At 41.1% G+C, this 22,431-nt stretch overlaps 1 protein-coding gene across 1 annotated transcript in view; it reads left to right on the top strand.

Annotated features, from left to right (window-relative positions):
* Positions 1-283: 283 nt before the first annotated feature.
* The window catches only part of LIN9 (lin-9 DREAM MuvB core complex component), a 39,118-nt gene continuing 16,970 nt past the window's right edge, over positions 284-22,431 (top strand). The window contains exons 1-6 of the mRNA XM_069009280.1: positions 284-350; positions 10,076-10,108; positions 11,130-11,224; positions 13,934-14,038; positions 15,913-16,046; positions 20,063-20,188. Coding sequence (XP_068865381.1) covers positions 320-350; positions 10,076-10,108; positions 11,130-11,224; positions 13,934-14,038; positions 15,913-16,046; positions 20,063-20,188 — 524 coding nt within the window. The 5' untranslated portion in view covers positions 284-319. The remainder of the gene's footprint in view (positions 351-10,075; positions 10,109-11,129; positions 11,225-13,933; positions 14,039-15,912; positions 16,047-20,062; positions 20,189-22,431) is intronic.

The raw sequence follows: 22,431 nt of genomic DNA, 5'->3' as shown, positions 1-22,431 counted from the left end.
GAAGGTGCCCCGGCCAGTGGCAGGGAATTGGAACGAGACTGGAACAAGTATGATGTCCACTCCAGCTCTTTAACTGTGGCTGTGCGGTCCCGCCAGGCTGCGGGCGGCCCCGCGGCAGCGCTGGGTTCCCGTGACGGCGCCGTTCCCGTTCCTGCCCCGTTCCCGTTCCTGCCCCCGGCAGCGCCGCGCCAGCCCCGCCGCCCGGCCCCTCACGGCGCGCGGGGGGAGGCCCCGCCCCGCGCGCGCGCCCGCGCCCGTCTCCTCCCCCAGAATGCCCCGCGCCAGGCAGCCTTTGAAAAAGCGGCGCGGCTCGTTCAAGATGGCGGAGCTGGATCAGCTGCCTGACGAGAGTGAGTAGGGACCGGTGCCCCCGCTCCCGCCGCCCCGTCGTCCCGTCGTGACACCCGCGCCGCGCCCCGCCGTCCGCCCGCCTCCCTTATTCGCTCCCTCCCTCCCGCCGCGGGCGCTGTGCGGGGCCGGAGCCCGCGCCTCCTCCCTGGCAACCGGGCCGGCCCGGCCCCCCCCCCCACCCCCCCGCCGCCGCTGCCGCCGCCCCTCCCGGGCGAGGCCCCGGCCCGAGCGGCGGGCGGGGAGCTCCGTCCCGAGGGTGCGACCCCCGCTGCCCTCGGGGGTGCCGGGGCTGGGCCCCCCGCCCCGCCCGGGCGGCACCTGCCGGGCGGGCGGGGCGGGAAGCGGGAGCCGGGCGGGGCGCAGTGACAGCCCGCCCTGCCCGCGGGGGTCGGGGCAGTGCGGGGGAAGGAGCGTCCTGTCCTGGGGAAGGGGTGAGCTGCCCGGCGCTCCGGACCCGGCTGTCGCCCGTGGGGGCAAGGAGGGCTCGTGTATTCGTATCCCGTACTGTGCACGGTGTGAGCAGCTCCGCAGGGCTGGGGGTCAGGGCGTGCACACAGGGTGCCTAGGGGGCACTGATAAATGCGCAGGGAAGAGCTCAGAGACCCTATGTTGTGTGTCGGCAGCAGAAACCTGGTTGTACAGGAAGACAGTATGTAAACATGTGTTCTCATGCATACGGATCTGTATATCTGCACCTCGAGTGCTGTGTCCAGTTCTGGGCCCCTCGCTGCTAGGAGGACATGGAGGTGCTGGAGCATGTCCAGGAAAAGGCAATAGAACTGGGGAAGGGACTGGAGCATGAGTCTTTTGAAGAGCAGCTGAGGGGGCTGCGGGTGGTTGTCCTGCAGAAGGGGAGGCTCAGGAGTGACCTTATCACACTCTACAGCTTCCTGAAAGGAGAGTGTAGCCAGGTCGGGATTGGCCTCTTCTCCCAGGCAACAAACGAGAGGGCATAATCTCAAGATTCAGCAGGGGAAGTTTAGATTGAATGTTAGGAGGAATTTCTTCACTGGAGGGGTGATTGGGCATTGGAATGGACTGCCCAGGGAGGTGGTGGAGTCACTGTCCCTGGAGGTGTTTAAGGAAAGGCTGGATGTGGCACTTAGTGCCACGGTCTAGTTGATGTGATGGTGTTTTTTTAAAGGCTGGACTCTATGGTCTCAGGTCTTCTTTAACCTCGGTGATTCTGTGATCTCCATAGGGCTTGGGTGGATGTTGTTTTCAATGAGCACAAGGATTAGATAAAAACTTAGTGTAGATAAAAAACAGACGTGTTGCTGTATATGTGGATTCATGCACAAAGTACTTGAATGTTACAGAAGAGGAAATTATTCAATGTAAAATGTGTCTAGATTCCATCTTGATATGTCCTCTTACAAACTGTGAACTCCTGCCAAGCTAAAACTAGGGCATTTACTAGTTTCAATAGATGTGCACAGAATGGAGTAGACATCTTTTGGTGACACTGTTTTGTCCAGTGCCGTGCAATTTCATCAAGATACCAACTCTTTCTGTATCCAAAGACTCTCAGAGAGAGGTGACTCAGAGTAGAAATCTTGCTTCTGGCTACTCAGTGTGGCTCTTTGTTACAGCTCCAACAACTGTCAGGAGAAAAATTGGTTAATGTGCCCACATGGCCAGTGTCATTATGTTAACTGAACAGATTTATGGAGGATCGTCATAAATTATGGATGGAGCTGACACTCCCGACTTGGTGCAGCTCAGTCGCACAGTGGACGCTGTGCTGCATTTAGAGACTGATTAATACAAGTCATGGACCAATTGACACGACTGTAATTAATAATTAGCAGCGGTTTATTGCTTATTAAATGAACTTTCCCTGTTCACTAGAATGGATGATGTTTAAGTTACTGTTCCTCCATTTGCCTTGCCCATTTTCCAGAGAAAGTACTGTGTGTTTCAAGAAGTTAATGTGAAGTATGAAAAATAACTTTTTCTTCTCTGTCTCCTTTATATTGCCTGTGGTGACATCAGGAAGGTTTGACAGGTCTGTCACTTCACCTGTAGCAGATACCATAGTAGAGTGTGTGACTCAGTTTCCCTTAGGATTGGGCTATGCTGGAGACCCTTGCCAGCACTGCCAGTGTTACAGCCTCTGTTTGGCACGTGAAGCAGACAGTGTGGTTGGTTATGAAGGCAGTAAGCTTCTGCTGTGCTGATCTTGACCTTAAGGTTTGTATTTACCTAAGTTTGGTGCAAGTTGGGGGTGTTTTCCATCAGATAGGGAGCTTCATGTTTTCTGTAGCATTGCTGAGCTGCTAGAACTGTGAATGTTTCAGTGAGTGTTTGCCTGGTGGTTCCATTCCTCTTCTATCCAGTTTTGGTGATCTGGATGTTTTCAAATTATGCTAATTACTGCCACACATAGTTCTTTCATTTCCAGTCCTATACTTAAAGTGAAGATGTAAACTTAGTCCTGACTAATTTAACACTGACTTAATGCAGCTCTCAGTCTGCAGCTTAATATATAAAGGATAATAACAGTAAGCATTGCAAAATTGGTTTTGGAATATTCCTTATGGTATAAAAATAAGTTCCTAAAAAAGTTGAAATAGTTCATGATTAAGAGACTTTGCGATTTATGTATCACCCCTGTGAATTTTCTCCAACTTAGTTTATAGTAAAGTAGTAGACCATAACTGAGTTTTCACATAAAAAGAATTACAGGTAAACACACCATAGCTGGGTGACAAGAAAACTGACATTTTGCTGTATGGTAAGAACCACACAGTTTTACTTTCAGATTGGATGTCTGATGAAGTGGAATTTGTCCCAGAGTACTCTAATAGCACCTGCTTGCCCTCTGGCAGGTTCTGTATGGCAGCTGGGCAGTGACTGTTCCTTAACCCAGGAGTGAGGTGCATGTAATGCACATGGTTCTCTCTTGTGATATGTGCTTGTTTTATCTGATAAAGTTACTATGCTGTTCCTCTCTAAAGCTGGAATTCCATCCATATAAAACAGTAAGAGGGTTCATGCTGACAGCCTGAAATGGTGCATACGTTTACGTGCATTTCTTGTAGTTTGGGGCCTTTCCTGTGCTGCCAGGGAAGAGGCATATATTAATTTGGGATGCAGGTGAAAAAAAGAACAAATCTATGGCAAATCCTTTTGCTGAAAAAGTCCAGAATATTAAAGGTCCCAATTGCAGAAGTGCTTCAAATACTAATAGTTTGATTTGTATTTTGAAGACAAAAAATTTGTTTCTGCAGACTGTTGGGTTGGTGCCCAGTGAGTGACTAATTTTAGTCAGTGCCTTTTTTTCCCTCTTCTTATCTCCTGGTAACTTTGCAGTGGAGGTAAGTGGTGGGCAGCCTTACTGCTGCAGACCAGATGGCTTTTTCTCTCTGTCTCAGAAGAGGGAAACAGTGGATTGTATTGGAGCATACATAATGCTGCCCTGTCTCCTGCTACTGGTAATAGCAATCTGATCTGTGGGCTGTGTGGTTCTAAAGCTTGTGCAGTGAAGCTGAGGGGAGGCTCTGATGTGAAATGAACTTTCTGCTGAGGCTCTGCTAAAACAGGCAGCACGTGCAGGTGTGACTAGAGATTGTCCTGGTCCTTCTGGAGGCAGAGCTCTGCAGAGAACAGCACCAGCAAAGCCACATCTTGGTGCATCCTTTGGCACAAGCCAGTCTGAGGGAGGAGGATGCTGGAACCTGCTCTGTAAAAGGGAGAGAGAGATGCCATTTCTGAAAGCCGGGTGCTTTGGTAACTCAGGGATCATGGGCACAGGGCCGCTGCCAGCAGCCAGGCACTGGAGTGTGGTGTTGCTCTGTGTAGGCAAACTCCAACAAGTGGCAGGTGAATCAAGAAGGCAGGCAGACTGTAGGGGTGATGGGTGTCAGGGTTCAACTTTTACAATACAAATTCTGAAATCAGTGTTTTGCCAAATACCATGTGTTGGTAGACATGGTTGGTACTGTTCATAGGGGCTTTTGTTTTAGGACAGGTGGAAGGGAAAGTGGATAAGGATTTTCTGCATGGGTTTTTATCACATGAGGGGAGGCTGCAGCATAAGGGCAGCACTTCAAGCAGAAATGGTCATCTTTACTCCCAGCACAACCTTTTGCTGTGGTTCGTGGGTCCTCTGCTGCTTTCCTAGACAGCTGCAGGGGGATGTGGCACACCTCTGGCACCTCCATTTTCTAGCCCCAAGGGGCCGTGAGCCCAGTACCGCTGTGGCCTGGATGTTTGAGGCAAAAAAAACTTAGCAGAACTGTGTGAGATTGCAGTATTTGGGAGAAGGCTCAGGGTTAGTTTTGTGGCTGCTATGCAGTACTGACAACTAATAATTTTTGGGATTATTTGTACTGCCTACCTTTCAGATTTTATGTTACCATGATATCAGTGTATTGTCCATTATGAGAACACAGTTTCAAAAAGAGGGCTTTGTTATTGTGGTTATTGTCTACAAAAGTCCTGTAGAAGGGTTCACATGGCTGGAAAACCTACTTCCATTCAGTAGTTAAATTAGGATTTGGAAATACACGTATGCCAGGTTATTAGTGGGCTCATAACATGAGGGAAATACTGACTCATGCTTGAAGTGAAAAGTTAGTGTTTATTTACTTGTTTGCTTGCCTCTTCAGCGAGCCCAAAGTTTGGGGGAAGCTTTAAAAACTCCCCAAAGCCACTTTTCCCTCTGATGTGTGTTTTTTACTTTCAGAATTTTCCTGAATAAGGTTTCCTTGCAGTGGCCAATTGTTTGAGATGCTTCCTCTGCTGAAACAACTTGTGTCGTGCTTGTGTAGATGAATGATCTCTTGGAGGATTAATGACTCAGTCTATAATAAAGGCTCATGTTTCTCCCTTCTTCTCCATGAGTTTCTTCTGTCACATCATTTTTAGTGCCAGCAATGTAGATTAATTACATAGGTTTTTGAGGTAGTCATGCAACCAGTGTTAAAATAACTGCTCACCTGTGCAAATTTAGACAAAATAGCATAACAATCTGGAGAGGAAAGGCTTTACATCATGTAATTGCTGATCTGGATCCTAGAATTTTCTATATTGGTTTAGATATGCCCCTTTATGGCCACACATTAGTGAAATCAGTAGCTATGGAACATCCCTGTGGTTCCTTGTAACATTTATTTTCAAGATTATCAGCTGTTATAAATTCATTGTTAAAAAAACTGAAGACACTTTCACAAACATAATATGCTTGTGTGCATTCCTGTTTAGATTTTCAAATCAGCAGTTGAGAAGCTGCATTTAAACTGCTTTACTTCATCTTAATACTGAGAATGTTCTTCAGGTCATTCACAGCTGCCCATATTGAATTGTGGTCAAACTCCTCCTCTTTTGTTCAGTTACAGTGTTTTCAAATGAGGAGAGGCAGTAGGTGCTTGGTTTTAAACTTAAACCTGTCTTTTGTTTTCGAAAAGGGTAAAAGCTTTTGCGCTCCCACGCCTCAAAGCCTATCTCCACATCAGAAATACTTCAGTACTTTTTGTAGGGTTCATATGGCTTCTAGAGCAGATGGAGGAATTCTTTAAAGTTCTCTTTATTGCAATGCTGTATGTCCTCCCATGAGGTGGGAGCAGGAGGCTGGGACTACAGGAAGGATTCGGGGTGACTGTGTGCTCAGAGGGAGCAGCAGTTCAGGACTGGCGGAGCTGTCCATGCACAGGGACCCGTGCCGGCCGCTGCTGCAGCCTGTGGATTTCTAAGCCAGCCAGGCGTGAAAACATCAGGGCCCTTGTCACGCCAGGCTTGGCACACTTGGGATGATTTTAACCTTGGTGGCTTTTTACCAATTTGGTTTTATCTGGCCTTCCTGAAAATCATTTCTTGCAAGTGTTACAAAACACATAGATACACTTACTCCCGACTCCTAGTTACTGATGAGCTTCCTGTTATGATACTATTTAATACCTCATAATCTAGAACGTGGTTATTTTTATTGCACATCTGTGGTGCACGTATTTTATGGACTCATTGGGGTTTGGTTTTTTTCAGAGCCAGGAAAGGCCATTATAATCATCTTAGATTCTTCATTAAGCATGCTGATATACTTGTGTTTGGAATTTCTGTGCATCAGTTTCAACCTTCCTTTTTAGCTACAGTTTTCTCTTTAAAAATATATTGAACTTGGTTTAAGATTTTGAGTTATAGAGAGCTCAACATGCCTTTTCTTGGTATAGTTACATAAAATCTGTTAAACTGTGCATTCATTGCTAACCTGAATTATCCAATGTAATCTTTCACAAAATAAGTCTAGTTATGCCTTTCCTGAAAAAAAAAAAAAGGGCTGCAGAGCTATTTACCCATCTGAATTATCTTCCTTTGTAGATACTTTGATCAGTGCAGATCTTGACCTTCTTTGGGAAGAACAAGTTTGGAGTGTCTTAACTTTCTCACAATAAGGCACGTCTTTAGATCTTGAAATTTATCTCCTAGATCTCTGCTGAATCTTTTCCTAATTTCACAGACTTAGTCAAGTGTGAACACTGTGTTCAGGTAATTAATTTACTAACAACATATGCAGATCAGTGCTCAGTAGGATACTAGGACATGGCTAAGGTAGTTTACAGTTTGCACTGGAACAGTGTGCCAGTGTAGCCTCCTGAAAGCAGGCCTCCTAATTCCTGAGCCACTGCTGTGCTGAGCTGCCTGTACTTCCTCCCTAGGTTAAGGGTTTTTTTACTCTCAGTATTAAGAAAGTCACCTCCAAAATCCTCTGAACTTGGAGGAGCTGGAAGTAGATTTTGGTTGTAATAACCTGTATGATTCATAGGCCTTATTTCTTCCTTTCTGCTTGTTTGTTTTTTAAGTGTTTCTGGAAATGGAATCTGTGTCATTGTCTTAATAGGTATTTACGTTCAAGTGTGTGTGTGTATTCTACTTTAATCTCTGTTTATAATTAAAACACAGGTTAAAAAGACTGTCTGTGATTATATATTTGTTACTCAGAACAGGAGTATACAAGATTACTGGCATTTAGTGTGAGGACGGTACAAGTCTAATCATTATTTTAAGTAAAGCTTTGTATGGTTTTAATAAACTTAACCTAGCCTGCATCACTTTGCTGTTTTTGTAGTTTTTGAAATGCTTCTATCTGTATTAAATGTTGGTTGTTTTTTATTATAACACATTGTTGCTTAGATCATCATCCTAGTTTCTGGTTTTGTGGCCCTGGTAGTATTGCCCAACTAAATGGAAAAAAGTAGGGAAGTTTACCATATTCCTTGGAGTTTGGTGTTGTTGTAGGTAGCCCCTAAAATCAGTATAGAAGAACTTGATAAGAAAAGCCATATTGTGTCATATTGTTTACCTCTGAGGTAAAATGAAGCTTATGGACATGTCCATTGTCATTTCGGTATCCTACATGTATTCTAAAGCTTTAAGCTACAGAAGTGTTGGTGTCAATTTTCTGCACTTCGTTTAACTTTTGGACTTCCATAGATCAGGAATATTTTATTTGGACACTTGCATTCCTAAATAAGGATGCCCTGGATATATTAATTACAGGTCAAGTGAAAACAAATGAGCAGCCCTATTCTAACATGCATTTATGGAAGATTAACTATCCCATGTGGAAAACTCCTTGGCAACTAATGCTGTTTTGGAGTGCTAATCTTGTAAAGCTAGGAAGTAGAGCAGTAACCTTCTGCTGGCCCATCATCACCTTCAGGGGTGAAGCAAAACCCTTAGAGATTAGCAAAGCATCTCAGGCACTTCAGCTGTGAGATTGACACCACCCAGATAAAGCTTTGCTGCCCTTTGCTGAGTGTTTCTTTTCCATTGTTAAGTGTTAATGCTCACCCTGGACTGGGTTGATTGAACTCGGTTCTCATCAAAGATAGTGAGAGAAAGAGGAAAATTATTGTATGTTCAGATGAAGTCCCCGAGATCTTTCAGAATAGTGATCCCTTCTGGAAAGGCAGCATCTCCTCCATTTGACAGTCCTGATGACCGTGCTCCTGCCTCTCCATCCCCAGTGACATGCTCTTAAACTGCGTGTACTTCCCCCTGCACACATTTCCCACCATCCCTTATGTAACTTTGGGGGACACAGTAGTTCTTCACTGTTCTTCATGTTATCATTCAGAGCTGTTCATTCTTGGCTGATAGCAGGCTACCCATGTATTTATGCAAGCAGTATATGGTACTGGATTTTTAGTATAAAATGTTAAAAAAAAATTGTGGTACCTTTAATGTACAGCTTAGTTTCAGGAGCTGAATTCCCTGTGAAACAGATCATTGTAGAATTGTGTTCCTGTCCCAGTCACTGGCAGGTCTCCAACCCAACAAAGGTGATACATCAGAAAAGAAATGTTCAGGAGGGGTGACAGTATAGCCCAGGTGTGTCACTGTGGTTTTGACATGTAATCCCAAATGCTGTAGCTGTTGTAGGTTTGAACATCTTGGGAGATACTGGGGTGGAGGCTCTCTAAACCCCAGTGAGTCAAAGCTAGTTCTGTTTCATATCTTAAACTCTTTTTTTTAATCTTTTAGGGAAAAAGAAACTTTGTTTCCTTTTCTTTTTTTTTAAATTGAAATTTGGTTTTTTAACAGATGGCAGCAAACAAAATACTATGGTGAAAACATAAGAGATTAGGGGTTTTATTGCTGTTGCTGCACCTGTATTCTCTTCAATGGCCCAGCCCGATCCAGAATGCTCAGTACCCTGGAAAGTGACAGTAACTCTTTTGACTCTGTGATACTCTCTGGAATGTATTCTCTTAGAGGCAAGTACTCCTGGCAATGTGAAGTTAGTGGGGTAAGGAGCTAGGTAAAAGGCAGCCTCAATGAGTTTCTGGACCTTTGGACTCAGAAAGTTCTTGGAGCAGCAGTTTCAAAGAGAAAAGATGAAGCTGAGGGTGGAGAAAGTGAGAGGGAAAAGTGGTTGTCACCCAGGAACATAACTAGAAAGATAAAGTTGATTTGAGAGAAAGTCATGAATCTGGGGAGGCACTGTCATGCAGAAATATCTTCCTCTATGCTAATGCAGTTGCTTCGAACAGCTCATTCTTAGAAACACATTTGAAAATTCCCGAGGATGAAGGCCCAGTGTAGTCAGGCCCAGTTTTGTTTTTCCTGGCCCAGGAGCATTGCAGAGGTTCTACAGATACAGTGGAAGGGGAGCAGTGAAATTTTCATGTGTTCATGAAAAGTTTGAGCCAAGTAACAATCCTGTCTGCATTTATGAGATCTGAATCTGCTGCCTTTCTGAATAAAGAGGTACCACCAGGGGGCAACTAGCTATCCATCGTCTTCCTTTTGAGCATAAGCTACTCCTTTCCTGGAAATCCTGGGCAATGAAGGATTCTGAACTGGTAGAAGTCATTAAAAAAAAAAGAAAAAAAAGGTGTTCATTAGTTTTCTTGTCAGTTGTAAAATACATTTGCAACTGCATCAAACAAGCAGCCACATGGGAGAATGTAGTTTGGACATAAAGCTTGTTCAGATTTTGCTGTGTTAAACATAAACATTTAACATCTGAAGTTGTTTTGTAGGTGTGAAACTAAAGGAAAAAACAAAATGTGAATATGCTTTCAAGATTTATTGGTAATAAGCATATAATGCTATGCTTAGTGCCATGAAGGGTGTGCTGGGTTCACTCATTCAGCTGTGAAAGATTTTAATATTAAATTCCACTTTCTGCCTGAGAATTAATTAAGAATGAGTAGACTCTGCATAGGTTGTATGGTTTGAAATAGCTTGTGATTTATGTGGACTTTTTGATCTATTGTAGGTTCTTCAGCAAAAGCACTTGTGAGCTTAAAAGGTAAGAAATTAATATGTTATTTACTTGTACCCCATCTGACTTTCAGGTGTACTTAGTTTCTGGCTTCAGAAAGTTCAAGAAAATCACAGGGTTTTTTGTTGAAATGTGATTGGATTTATTGTAGGTGTTTGTAATTCTGTAGAATAATAATCCTTGGCAGTTGAAACTACATATATTGTGGTGTATTTAGACATTGCTCTTCTGGGTGAAATTCCTGAAATGTGTTTTTTCTTCAAAAGTACTGCCTAGGCATCAAGTTTGATGAGAAGATAGGGGGTAATCTTTCATCTCTTGGGGATGAGATATGGGAAAGATTCTTAGTGAGAACTGTACATGACAAAATTTACATTAGGAAGGCATTTCACAATTTCATTGTGTTCTCTGTCAGCAAGTTGTGGGCTAAATAAAAAACCTGCTGCTAATGTTTTTTCTTTGAAATTGTCTTCATGATCATTCATACAAATTTTCAGTACTTCTAATTTGCCCAGTAATTAAAGCTTCTTTATGTATTACAAGGCTTTTGTTACACAAGGAAGAAGGCATGGTCTGTTGAATATATTGTAACTAATGCAGATTTGTTGCCATAAAATTTTATTTACTTAGTGTACACCCACTTAATAATTGTCTAGAACTAGAAGGTGTCTGTGTCTTGTAGAGCTTTGTTTTGTCCAGGTTTCAGTTACAGCCACAGTACAACTGTTGATGTTTGTCAATCTGACAGTGGAAGTAACTGATTCCAGCAAAGGAGGTTTCAAGAAACACAGACATTGTCACAAGTGAAAAATATGTTTATGTTTCTCCTTGTACTGAAAACCTCCTTCAGTTTTTTTTTTAATTAGTGTTAAGAACAATTTAATAAAAATACTGAAATCTAAAATGTGTTTTTTACTGAATTCAAAGATGTTGCCAGTAAAAAAATATTTTAGTAGTCAATGATGTTATATTTGCTTTTTGGACAGTAGTTATGTTAAAACATACACATACATATATGTATATTAACGATGTATTTTCTTCACAACAGAGGGAAGTTTATCCAGTTCGTGGAATGAAAAATATAATTCTCTGCAGAAAACACACATTTGGAAAAGCAAGAATGCTGGTTCTGCAGTGGAAATGGTAAGAAGCAATAAAAAGCTTCAGGATTAGTAAAATATCATACAGTGAAACAAATGCAAAGATCAGAAAAAAAGGCTGAGATTTATAGTTTTGTAATGTCCAAATGTGAAACTATGTCCTTCACAAGCACTTTGCACAGTTTGCATATGAGATGAAAACGTATTTTATAAATGAATAATCAAACAAATTAAATTGCTGACCTCGTTCAAGATAGGTCAGAATAATTTCCTCTCTGTTTTTTGTAAAGTAAGTGCTGTGTGAGTTATTTGTACTGTATCTGCCACATTGAGCTTAGGAATCACCAGTTTTGGTCAAGTATTTTTGTATGTCATGAAATATCTGACTTCTAATTATGGCTGAGAACTGATGCACAAAGGAAAGGAAAGGAAAATGCCATAATGCACTTCCATCATTGTGCCTTCTGGGGGGCAGATTTTAATAAAAGTAAAGGACTCTCAGTGAAATTTGTGTATTCTTAGAACTTCCATAGGAGGCCTTACATTAAAGAACAACCTTGGGATGGGGATATGAAATGAGCCTGCAGCTTCCAATGGGATGTCTGGTGTTGGGGTTGACCATTTCACTCTTGTGGTTTGGTTTTGCTTAACTGTTTGTTTCTTGTTCTGTGATCTTCTCCTTGGTATTTATTATGGTAGGATTCATACAGATGCACATATACACACATGTTGCTATGTGCTTATGCTAGAGAACATAAGGTCTACAAAATGCAGTTCTAGACAGAGACCAGAACTTTGTGAAGACCTTAATTCCTGCAGTTCATGTCACAGTTTTCAGCTGCTCCCCAGGAATGCCCATCATCTCACAGAAGCAAGCTTTACTGCTAACTTAGAAGATCACATGTGCTAAAGACCCAAAGTGACTGGCTGTAACATCTCTATAAAAACTTTGTCAATCTTTAGGTATGGTGGCTGTAGGATGTAAAAATACACTGTCAAACTCTGAATGTAGCTCAGTATTCTGTAGAAAGCTGGGGGAAAGATCAGAGCATAGTCTGACATCTTGGCAGTGACCCATGTTGCTGAGATGTGATGGAGTAGTTTGAGTTTACTGAATGCTGAAAGTTTTGATGACATGTTGTACACGTGGTTGAAAAAATCTTTCCAAAAATGCCTGACCTGTTTAGCTACCGTGGATGATGCCTCTTTGCAACACTTGTTATTTCGCTCTGGTGTGAGGCACAGCCTCATTTTGGATAGTTCTTTGGAGCAGAATTTGGCAGTTTCTGTTGAGAGTTGTAAAACAGTGTGCTTGGTCTGGATCATGATGATTTGGTTACCTTGTCAATATATAGTCCCTGTGTCCAGTGTGTGTCTCTCCCAGTTTGTAACATCTACCAGGAATGAGTGTCTTCTTCTGTGTGCTGCATATGCTTAGATGTCTATCACATACAGAGCACTTCTGTTACTTAAATACCCTTGTGTAGTTCTTTTTATAAAATAGATATACTTTGGAGTAAGAGAGGCACATGTCCTGGGAAAGCCCCATGTTCAGATGGCATGGGGCAGACAGATCTTTAGCTACCACTGATTAATTTAATAGAAAATCTCTTTTCAAGCAGTTAACCAGTCATAAATGTATTAAATATCTTTCTTAAGTGTAAATGCTTGTTAATTTTATTTAACAGTGTTGGTTTATTTTGTCTCTGACTCCTATGAAGGGCTCATATTTGTCATTGGTATTCTTCATGTTGTGAGTGTTACAGATCTCATACCTGTATCAATTTGTAGCATTTTCATCATTGCACTGAAAGAAGTCAAATCTGCATTTATTCCGCCTTTGCTCATCACCTTTGTAAGAAGTATGAAGTATGAGGGGTGTGGTCTTGGGGTTCTGTAAAAGAGCCCCATATCAGTCATGGCTGGCTCCTGTGCTGGGCCACAGAACCTTCATGGAAGGAAAAGGAAAAGCTGCTTCCCCTCAGCACTGACAGCCAGTCACAGGTTGCTCTTTCGTCCTCACTGAAAGCAGGAGTCTTTTGTCATAAGGTCAGATGTTGAGGAATAACTAAATGAATTTTTTTCATTACACATTTGCAATATCATTTCTTGTTTTTAGTCAGCCTTCTAATTCTTTCTGAGCTATAGCAGTACACAAGTAAATTTCACTTAGCATAAATTCTAAATTCTTTTTTTTGAGATTGTCACATAACTTATTCAAGATTTAGTTTCTTCAGACTCAAGCTTAGCATTTTGCTATGTAGATACTTCCAGTGAGTTAAAAAAACAACACACATCACTTTATTAGAAAATTCTTGCTAAAATTCTGTGCAGCTGAGAACATACAAAACAAATACAGTGTTTGAATAAACCTTTTTTGATCCAAAATTCAAAACAAATTGTTTAAGAGATGTACTACTTATAACCAAGGCAAGCTAGGATACACGAATGTTTAGACACCTAACTCTAATGGAAACACGTGGGAGTTAGGCTCTAAATACTTCTGTGAAACTGGGCCAGCACTATAGTAATGGTTATACTTAGAATTGGAAAAGCCTGGAATCTTGAACTCCTTCTTCTCTGTCCTTAGATCTCTAAGTGCTAGGAGGCACTACTGATTGTGGACTGTGTGCCTGAAAACCAACAGGTGGCAAGAGGAGAGGCATTTCATTCCTCTCACTGTGTATTCTCTGCATGATCAGAGAAATCGGGGTTTTTTCTTGTAATTCATTCCTAATTTTGTTTCTTACAGCCCTTCAGAAATTCAAAGCGAAGTCGACTCTTCAGTGAAGAAGATGACAGACAAATAAACACAAGGTCACCCAAAAGAAATCAGAAGGTTGCAATTGTTCCACAGGTACCTACATACATGTATGGAGATATTTTTACCAAAAAGGGGAACAAGCCTATCTGTTTTAGTTGAAAATTGGAATATATTTGCTTTCCAAGTTGCATTTTTGGTTTATGAATCTTCTTGTGGGGAAAACTGTTGCTAAAAGTAAGCCACAATTCAATCCTTACAACTGGTTTCCTCAGTTTGTTTGTGGGAGTACCTGTCCTTTGTGATCCTGGTCATGAACACCCAGAGCTAGAAAGAGTTCCAGACTAATTTCCCATCATGCTCCTGGAAACAATCCTCTCCTGTAGTCAGCATAAATTTATTCAGCTTCAGTTTAAAACTGCCTAAGTTTCTTGCACTGATTACATAATGGAGAAGGCTCCTATAGAATTTAATGTATCCCAGCAAGTTAGGCACTTGCTCTAGATTTGTAGCCTGTGTTCATGGCCAGCTTTACCTTCTTGATTCTGTAATGCTGAAGTCCTCAGTTCAAAGAGCTTGTTTTACTATCCTCCCCTTGATTGTCAACTCCTTGATACAGCACGAAAGAGCAGCTGTAATTTGTCAGCCTTTATTTGCTATGATAGAAAGGGCAACATCTCTTAGTCTCAGTGAATTGGCTCTGTAGTACCTCTGTCATCCACATCACTTCTCTGTGCCATCACCATATGAGCCTGAATTTACTTCATTGAAAAAGTACTATTTGAATACTGGTCTGATTTACCTTCTGAGCTGTGCTGTGCAGTGTCTGATGTGAAAAGCTTGGCACTTGCCATTTAGCTGGGTCCATTTTGCCAGAGCTGAGAACCATGACATTTCTCTTCATTACCATGATTTCTTAAGAGTACAAACACTTGGTAATGTTCTAAGCCCAGTTGTTTTGTGCTTAAATGTCTGATTCAGGAGGTCCAATGATTGATAGATAAATATTTGTGAGGGACTGCAGCTGTTGTAGTTCACAGATCTTGCTGTCCCACAGGCTTTGTTTCCCGGAGTTCCCGTGGGAGAAAGGGGACTTGTATCTAGTGCAGCAGGAGCCAGCAAGGTGCCTACCTTATGCTTTATCCTACTGTAGTAGGATAAAGTAGTAGTAGTATTGCTGCTACTAAAGTCCAAAATACTTTGAATGGTTGGGGAAGGATAACAATTGATGATGGCATGGGGACCCAGTTAAACTAATAGTCTGAAAAAGCTGTTATTTTTTGTAGAAACATTTTTCTTTCTGTCTGGTAAGACAGCCATCCTTGGAACAAAATTACAGAATTATTTTTTTATTTATAGTCTTGTTTAAACACAGGTCTCTGTATTATGTAAGCAGTCTAAGACAGTGTCTTTTCTGTGATTTATCAAATAGCTTTCAAAATGTAGTTAAAACTTGATTGCTTCTGTCCATTCTAGTTTCTCTTGCAGTTTTCTAAGCAGACACTCTGCTCAAAGCTTTGGTTGTTACATTCCTCTGCTGGCTTCATCCTCATCTTAAGAAGAGTAAGCAAGAGTAGAAGCTCTAGTGCAAATGAGACAGGTGCTGTTGCTGGCGTCTGAGCTGCAACACCAATTATGCTCACCTGAGACAGTCAGTGGGGCCTCAGAGTTTTGAAGTGTGTATGTATTTTAGTGCTATGCTGTTGTTACCAATAATGTAATTTTCAGTGCTGGAAAATATTTCTGTTGAAAGAGCTTTGTATGGAGATAATTGTATTGATCCTGTTAAAATTTGCAGTCTGTTCTGTTTGATTGCGTTGCTGATATAATGCAGTAAGGGCTGTTATAGATCTGTAAGAAAAAAATTGTCATGAAACAATATGTGCAGAATTTTATCAGAAAAATCTATTTTATCTGAATACTGACAAATACTAGACCGTGTTTAACTGTTTCTTCTTTTTACTACATAGAAGTTTAGTACAACAATGTCCACACCAGAAAAGAAAGTATCACAGAAGATTGGTTTACGGCTTCGTAACCTGCTCAAACTTCCCAAAGCTCACAAGTGGTGCATATATGAATGGTTCTATTCAAATATAGATAAGTATGTTTGCTTTGTATAATTGCCTCTTATTAGTATAGAAACAAGTAATTTTCTGAAATTGAGCTGCGTAGTTCCATACATTGGTTAGGTACTCCAAAGTTCATTCTTAAATTATTAGTAACTGAAAACTATCTTGTTTATTGGTGATAGGTTTTTTTCTTCTTTCTAGTGAGCAATATATGTGCTCTTTGTTCTTTGCAACTAGCAACTTTAGAAAGTCTTCTATGGAAAGCCTTCCTTCATGGATATAATTTTCTTTTTATCACTTCTGCCTACCAGATATCAGATTTTATTCATAATGCTCTTAGCATCTGAAGCAGGAAGTAATCAGAACACTTAGACTTTTCTGAACCCTTGGATCAGTGTTATACAGAGGAGATAGGAAGGACACGGCTTCTTCATAAAGTGCTGCTTTCCTAAAAGGTGTAAATGTTGGTATGAAATATTTTTTCCCCATCATCCTGTTTTTATTGTGATCACTAACAGGGCTTCAGGCTGTGACTGTTCCGCTGTTGTCCAGATATCAGCATCTTTCTTGGATCTTCTAATGTATTTCCTAGACTGTTTCTGCAGTTTGTGCCTTGGAGTTTTTGGCACTTGTTCTCTTAATGCCACTAGCACAGGGGTGTGAATTGTTTAAAAGAACCAATTTAATTTCTAAAATGTAAAAAACATTATTGATGAATGGAGTCTTAAAATCTACTCTGGCTGACTAACAGATGAAACATGACTATTTAATATTCTAAAGAATGGCTTCAGAATTAACAAGCATTATTTTGCAGAATGCACAAACAAAATAATTACTGTTTTTCCTTCCTATTTTAATCACAATTGCTGTAGCTTTTTTTCCTTAACTAGGAAGGCAGTCATAGCAATAGAAAAACATTTTGGCATATATTCATCAGAAGTGGAAAAATGAGATGTCCATTTTAGTTAGTTTTCAATTCATCATCTCTAGGATTTAATTCCTTTGAAAGAAGGAATTTCATGCCTTTCCCCCCCCCCCCCTTACTTGAAAAAAAAAATGAACAAAACAAAAAGCCCAAACCCTACTTACTTCTAGGAGTAATTTTATTGTGGTACATTTTTAATGATGATTTTTACAACAGTCCAAGAATTTTTAGTTTATTCTCAAAGAATTGTCTGTGAAACTTTAGGTCTGTCGGTAGACTAGAATTTGAGTTTAGCAGGTAATTCTGAAAACCTCTTTGATAGTTATCAGTGTGTGCGGTTGTGGTGGGTTGACCTTGGCCAGACACCAGGTGCTCATCAAAGCCACTCTCATCTGAACATGGTACAGAAAACGTAACAAGAGGGTCAAAGGCTGAGATAAGCACAGGGAGAGACCACACCAGTTACTCTCATGGGCAAAACAGACTTGATTTTGGGAAAACAGTTTAATTTATTACCATTGAAATCAGAGTAGGGTAATGAGAAGTAAAACCAAATCTTAAAAACACCTTCCCTCCTCGCTTCCCTTCTCAAGTTTTATTCCCAGTTCTCTGTTCTCTACATCCTACACCCCATAAGCACAGGGAGACAGAGAGTGGGGGTTCTGATAAGTTCATCACACACTGTCTCTGCTGCTCCCTCCTCCTCTGGGAAAGGAATCCTCACACTCCCATGGGAACCAGTCCTTTACAAATTTCTCCAACGTGAGTCCTTCCCATGGGCTGCAGTTCTTCAGAAACTGCTCCAGTGTGGGGCCCTTACAGGAGATGAACTCTTCAGGAATAGACTGCTTCAGTGTGGGTCCCCCACGGAGTTACAAGTCCTGCCAGAAAACCTGCTCCAGTATGGGCTCTTCTCCATGGGTCCACAGGTCCTGCCAGGAGCCTGCCCCAGCATGGGCTTCCCATGGGTTCACAGCCTCCTTTGGGCACCCACCTGCTCCAGCATGGGGCCCTCCATGGGCTGCAGGGGCACAGCTGCTTCACCATGGCTCCATGAGGAGTCTCTACTCTGGTGCCTGGAGCACTCCTTCCCTGACCTTGGTTTGGTGTCTGCAGAGCTGTTTCTCTCAGCTACTCTTACTTCTCTGTCCTGCTGCAATTGCACAGGGTTTTTTTCTCCCTTCCTAACTATGTTATTGCAGAGGCTCGACCACCATCGCTGAGTGGTTCAGCCTTGGCCAAGGGTGGGTCCACCTTGGAGCCAACTGGCATTGGTTCTGCTGGATATAGGAGAAGCTTCCAGCAGCTTCTCAAAGAAGCCACCCCTGCAGCCCTCCTCTGCCAAAACCTTGCCTTATTTGCCTTGCAAATTAAAAACAGCTTGTAATGCTCATAAGATATGACCACATTAAGATATTATAATATGGTTTACTAAGAAACTGTATATCTTTGGAAGAAAAACTTTGATATCTCTTGTTTGGAGTGATATGATTCAGACTTAATGAGAAGCTTAAAAAAGTTTAAAGTGTAGAGTTGTCGACAAAATATGGCTCACTGTACAAGTCTCTGAATATTTTAGTTAAATTATTGCATCCAAAATTGAAATAATCAAATAAAATGCCATGTCTGCTGTAAGTTTTTGAAATATTTTTATTTCTACAACTGTCATCTGCGGTTATTAGATTACTGAAGCTGTTTCATTTGGATTCTCTGTACACTGCTGCAGAGGACTGGTTTTTGTGAAGTCCCCTTGATTTTGGACATGCAGAGACTTCTGAAGTGCTACTTACTACTACAGTGATCACAGGCCCTGAGCAGGTGCACCTGTAACTTGCTTACATCATTTTCCAGAGCTTCTAAGCTTGTGGATGCTGTGGGTTTAGAGTTTGTCTCCTTAAGGACAAGTTTTAGTAAGAACAATCCAATACAGGTTATCTTTCTCAAAAAAAAAAACAAAAAAACCCAAGCAAAATAGTTGTTCTCTATACAGATATCTTACGTTAACAATAGTAAATATGGATAAAATGAAACTGTTGTATGCTCTTCCTTGTCTGTTTCCTGGGCCTCACTGATCATTCTTTGTGTTTTCCTTTCACTTCATGCCACAGTTGCAGATCCTCCGGCTGCAAAACTGTTCTCTTCCATTCTTGCCCGAGTCTCCTCATATCTGTGCACCTTTCCCCTCTCCTGCCACCCCAGACACTCAGTTGAAAGCAGTGTTGCTTCCAAGACCCTCTTTGTTCTGTGCTTGGGTACATTCTTCTCCAAACCCCAGTGCCCTGCAGAGGGTGGAAAAAAGCAGCTTTATCCAGGATGCAGTTATCCTTTTGTTCTCGCCAGGAGGGATCTTTTCAGTTGCACGTAGTCTTTAATGATTAACCTTCTATTAGATGGCATATCTGTTGCTGCTCCCTTGTCTCCTGAGCCTAAGAAGGATGTGGTACTACAAAGACAAATGCAGTCATAGAACAGAGATAGAGATGGGTCATAGCATCAGAGAGAAATTCCTGAGTTGTGTAGGTGTGTTCTCTGAACTGTCACTTCTCTCATACTGATCCTCTGCTTCACCATGGGGTCATACAATAGAAGTCTCACCTGTACAGCTGTAGAGAATGAGTTGGTTCAGTTTCCTGTATTTTGGAACCCTCTGTTGAGAATCTGAGTTACAATTGAGTGAATTGATGAAAAAAGGTACTGTCTGTCTATTTCTCAGTACCCCATTGTCCTTCCCTTTATTCTCAGTATTTCACTCTCTGGTTTCCTTCAGTGTGTTGCAGTATCCCCCTGACACTGAGCTGGCTGTGCTGAAATTCCATTTGGTGCCTTTATATACATTACAGAGCAGGATGAATTACATGCGTTTCTCTGTAGTGACTAGAGAGAGGAACATTTTTAAATGTCAGTGATAGTAAGGTTCAAAGAACAATAGTCCTGGAAACTTCCTGATTTTGTTTTTGCCTGAATTTATTTCAGGTTAAAATTGTTCTTTGAATAGGAATGTCTCATTTATGTGACTAATTTATTCTATTTTCTCAGTATATTTCTTATGACGGATGTTTTTTGAAATCTCGTGACAGAAGTTTACCAAGTGTGGTTAACATAGGACTAATTATGTTTCAACAGGCCACTGTTTGAAGGAGATAATGATTTCTGTATATGCCTGAAGGAATCTTTTCCAACTTTGAAAACCAGAAAGTTGACAAGAGTAGAATGGGGGAAAATCAGGCGATTAATGGGAAAACCACGGAGGTAATTTTATCTTTCTTTTCTTTCAGCTAATACCTGGATGTAGTTTTGATGTTACTGGAATTGTTTCTTTTAAAATAATTTTGCATTCAAATAGTAGAACAAAACAATATCTTAAGAGTAGTAAAACTCATTTTATTAGGTGTTCTCTGAGCACCTCTCTTCCCTCACACACCCTATTCCTTAAATGCATGTGTCCATGTAGTTCTCATGAGTCTATGCTTGAAATGTTCTCTTCCCACTCCTGATAACTGGGTGTCCAAGCTAGGATGTGTTGAAGTTGTTATTGTATCTTCTATACTGCAGTGCTTCCTGGCCTGGAAGAACTGGCCAATTATTCACTCTGGGGTTTTTTTTTCAGTCTATAACTAGCTCTTCATGGGGAAAACAAGTGCACATTTTCACCTCATTTATTTTATTATTGTTTTTAAACCATTTTCTAGATCTTCAGTTTTTCCTAGATTAGCTATCAAAACAGAGAAAAGATAAAGTCACCCATAAAATATTGTCCATCTTAGAGAAGTAGCCAGAATTTAATGAAGGACATAGGGTTTTTTTCTAATTTAGAATTTTTAATTCTTAAACCCTCCGATTCAGCTCAGCCTTTTACAAAACCTACACAATTTAGCCTAGAGAAGGCTAAGGGAGGATCTCATTTTTATGCATAACTATTTGAAGGGAAGACAGAGAGAAGATAGGGCCAGGTTTTTTTCCAGCATTATCTGGAGACAGGAAAAGAGGGAATGGGCACAAATGAGGTGGTAGAATCTCCATCCTTAGATGTAGTCAAAGGTTCTCTGGACATGGTCCTGGGAAGCCTCCTGGAGGTGATTCTGCTGGAGGGGTTGGAGGAGATAACCTTCAGAGGTCCTTCCAAACTCAACCACCCTGTCATTGTGTAAGTAGTGTTTCATAAATAAATCAGCCTTTTATTTCTGTAAATGCAAATACTAAAGCACTGGATCCATTTCTTCATAGATTGCTGAGTCAGATTATATTTTGCATGATGGAGACCATTTCACCTTCTGTATCTGCAAACACCATAAGTAAAAACCATCAGTCAAAGGAAGGCAGCAGAGCCAGCTTGAAAATAGCTCCTCTTAGAAAGATGTTCATGTAGTTTGAGCTCAACTTAGATAGCTTCTCATTCCTTTGTTGTCATGCTTCCCACTGAGAGAGAAATGGTGTGTTTGGAGGTTAAGTCATCAGTTTCTCATTTGACTTTTGCCAAAAGTGGTTACCTCTCTAAAAGATCAGCTTGCCTCATTCAGCAGTCTGGTGGACCATTGGTAAAACTTCAGAGAGTCTTAGAATGGTTTGGGTTGGAAGAGACCTTAAAGATTGTTTGGTTCCAGTGGGGGTTGGGGTCAGGGGATGCCCTGAGCAGGGAACCTTGTCTGGATCAGATTGCAAAACCCCATCCAACCTGGTGGGTTGCAAACTTCCTTCTGGTTTTCAGGGGTTCTTTGGGTTGGTTTTTTGCTTTTTTTTTTTTTTTTTGCCATGGGGAGAGTGGTTTGGGGTTTGATTTGGGGGTTTTTGTTCAGCTATCATAGAGTTCTTTTTTTAAAAAAGAGAGATTCATGCCAAAGGAACCAAAGGTCTAAATGGGCAGGAAATAGTTTTATCTGAATTTTGAAGTAGAAATGTTTGACTGCATAAAGAGTCTGATTGTTTGTTAATGAAAACTTTGAGTTACTGCTTTATAGCAAAATAAAATAAGCATTCCTGTTTGCTTTTTATTTCTTTACTAATTTTTTTTTTAATTAGTGGTAGTCTTCTTCAAGATGTCAGAAGTGGTCTTTGGCCTTAGTTTTAAAAGACTTTGAAGTATTCTAAATAATTTAAATGCTTTTTCAAGACAATTTTGATCTACTTCTAGAGCAAAGATTATTTTTTTTTTATTTTACCATTGTGTTGGAAATTTCTTCTGTCTGTCCTCATCGTATGGAGGTAAGCTGTATACCATGTCAACACTGATATCTCCCCATGAGAGATTTAAAAAAAATAATTAAGACATTTTGCACCCACAGTGTTGATGGCAGAGGGTAATAATGTCTCTGTGTGATAGTTCTCCACATGGTTGTCATCTTTTTTTTTGTTTAAATATATTGTAGTATTCTCTTATGTCTGCTGCTACCTTAAATGTCCTATCACACATCAACAGTGTGTTTGATTGGCACAGCAGTATTCTTCATGAGAGCCTGCAAAGCTTGTAAGATTCCAGTAGACTGTGGGGAAAGATA

Source organism: Aphelocoma coerulescens, chromosome 3 (assembly GCF_041296385.1).
Source record: "Aphelocoma coerulescens isolate FSJ_1873_10779 chromosome 3, UR_Acoe_1.0, whole genome shotgun sequence".
NCBI lineage: Eukaryota > Metazoa > Chordata > Aves > Passeriformes > Corvidae > Aphelocoma > Aphelocoma coerulescens.
Note: the sequence above shows the minus strand (reverse complement) of the source record. Positions and strands in the feature narration are given on the sequence as shown.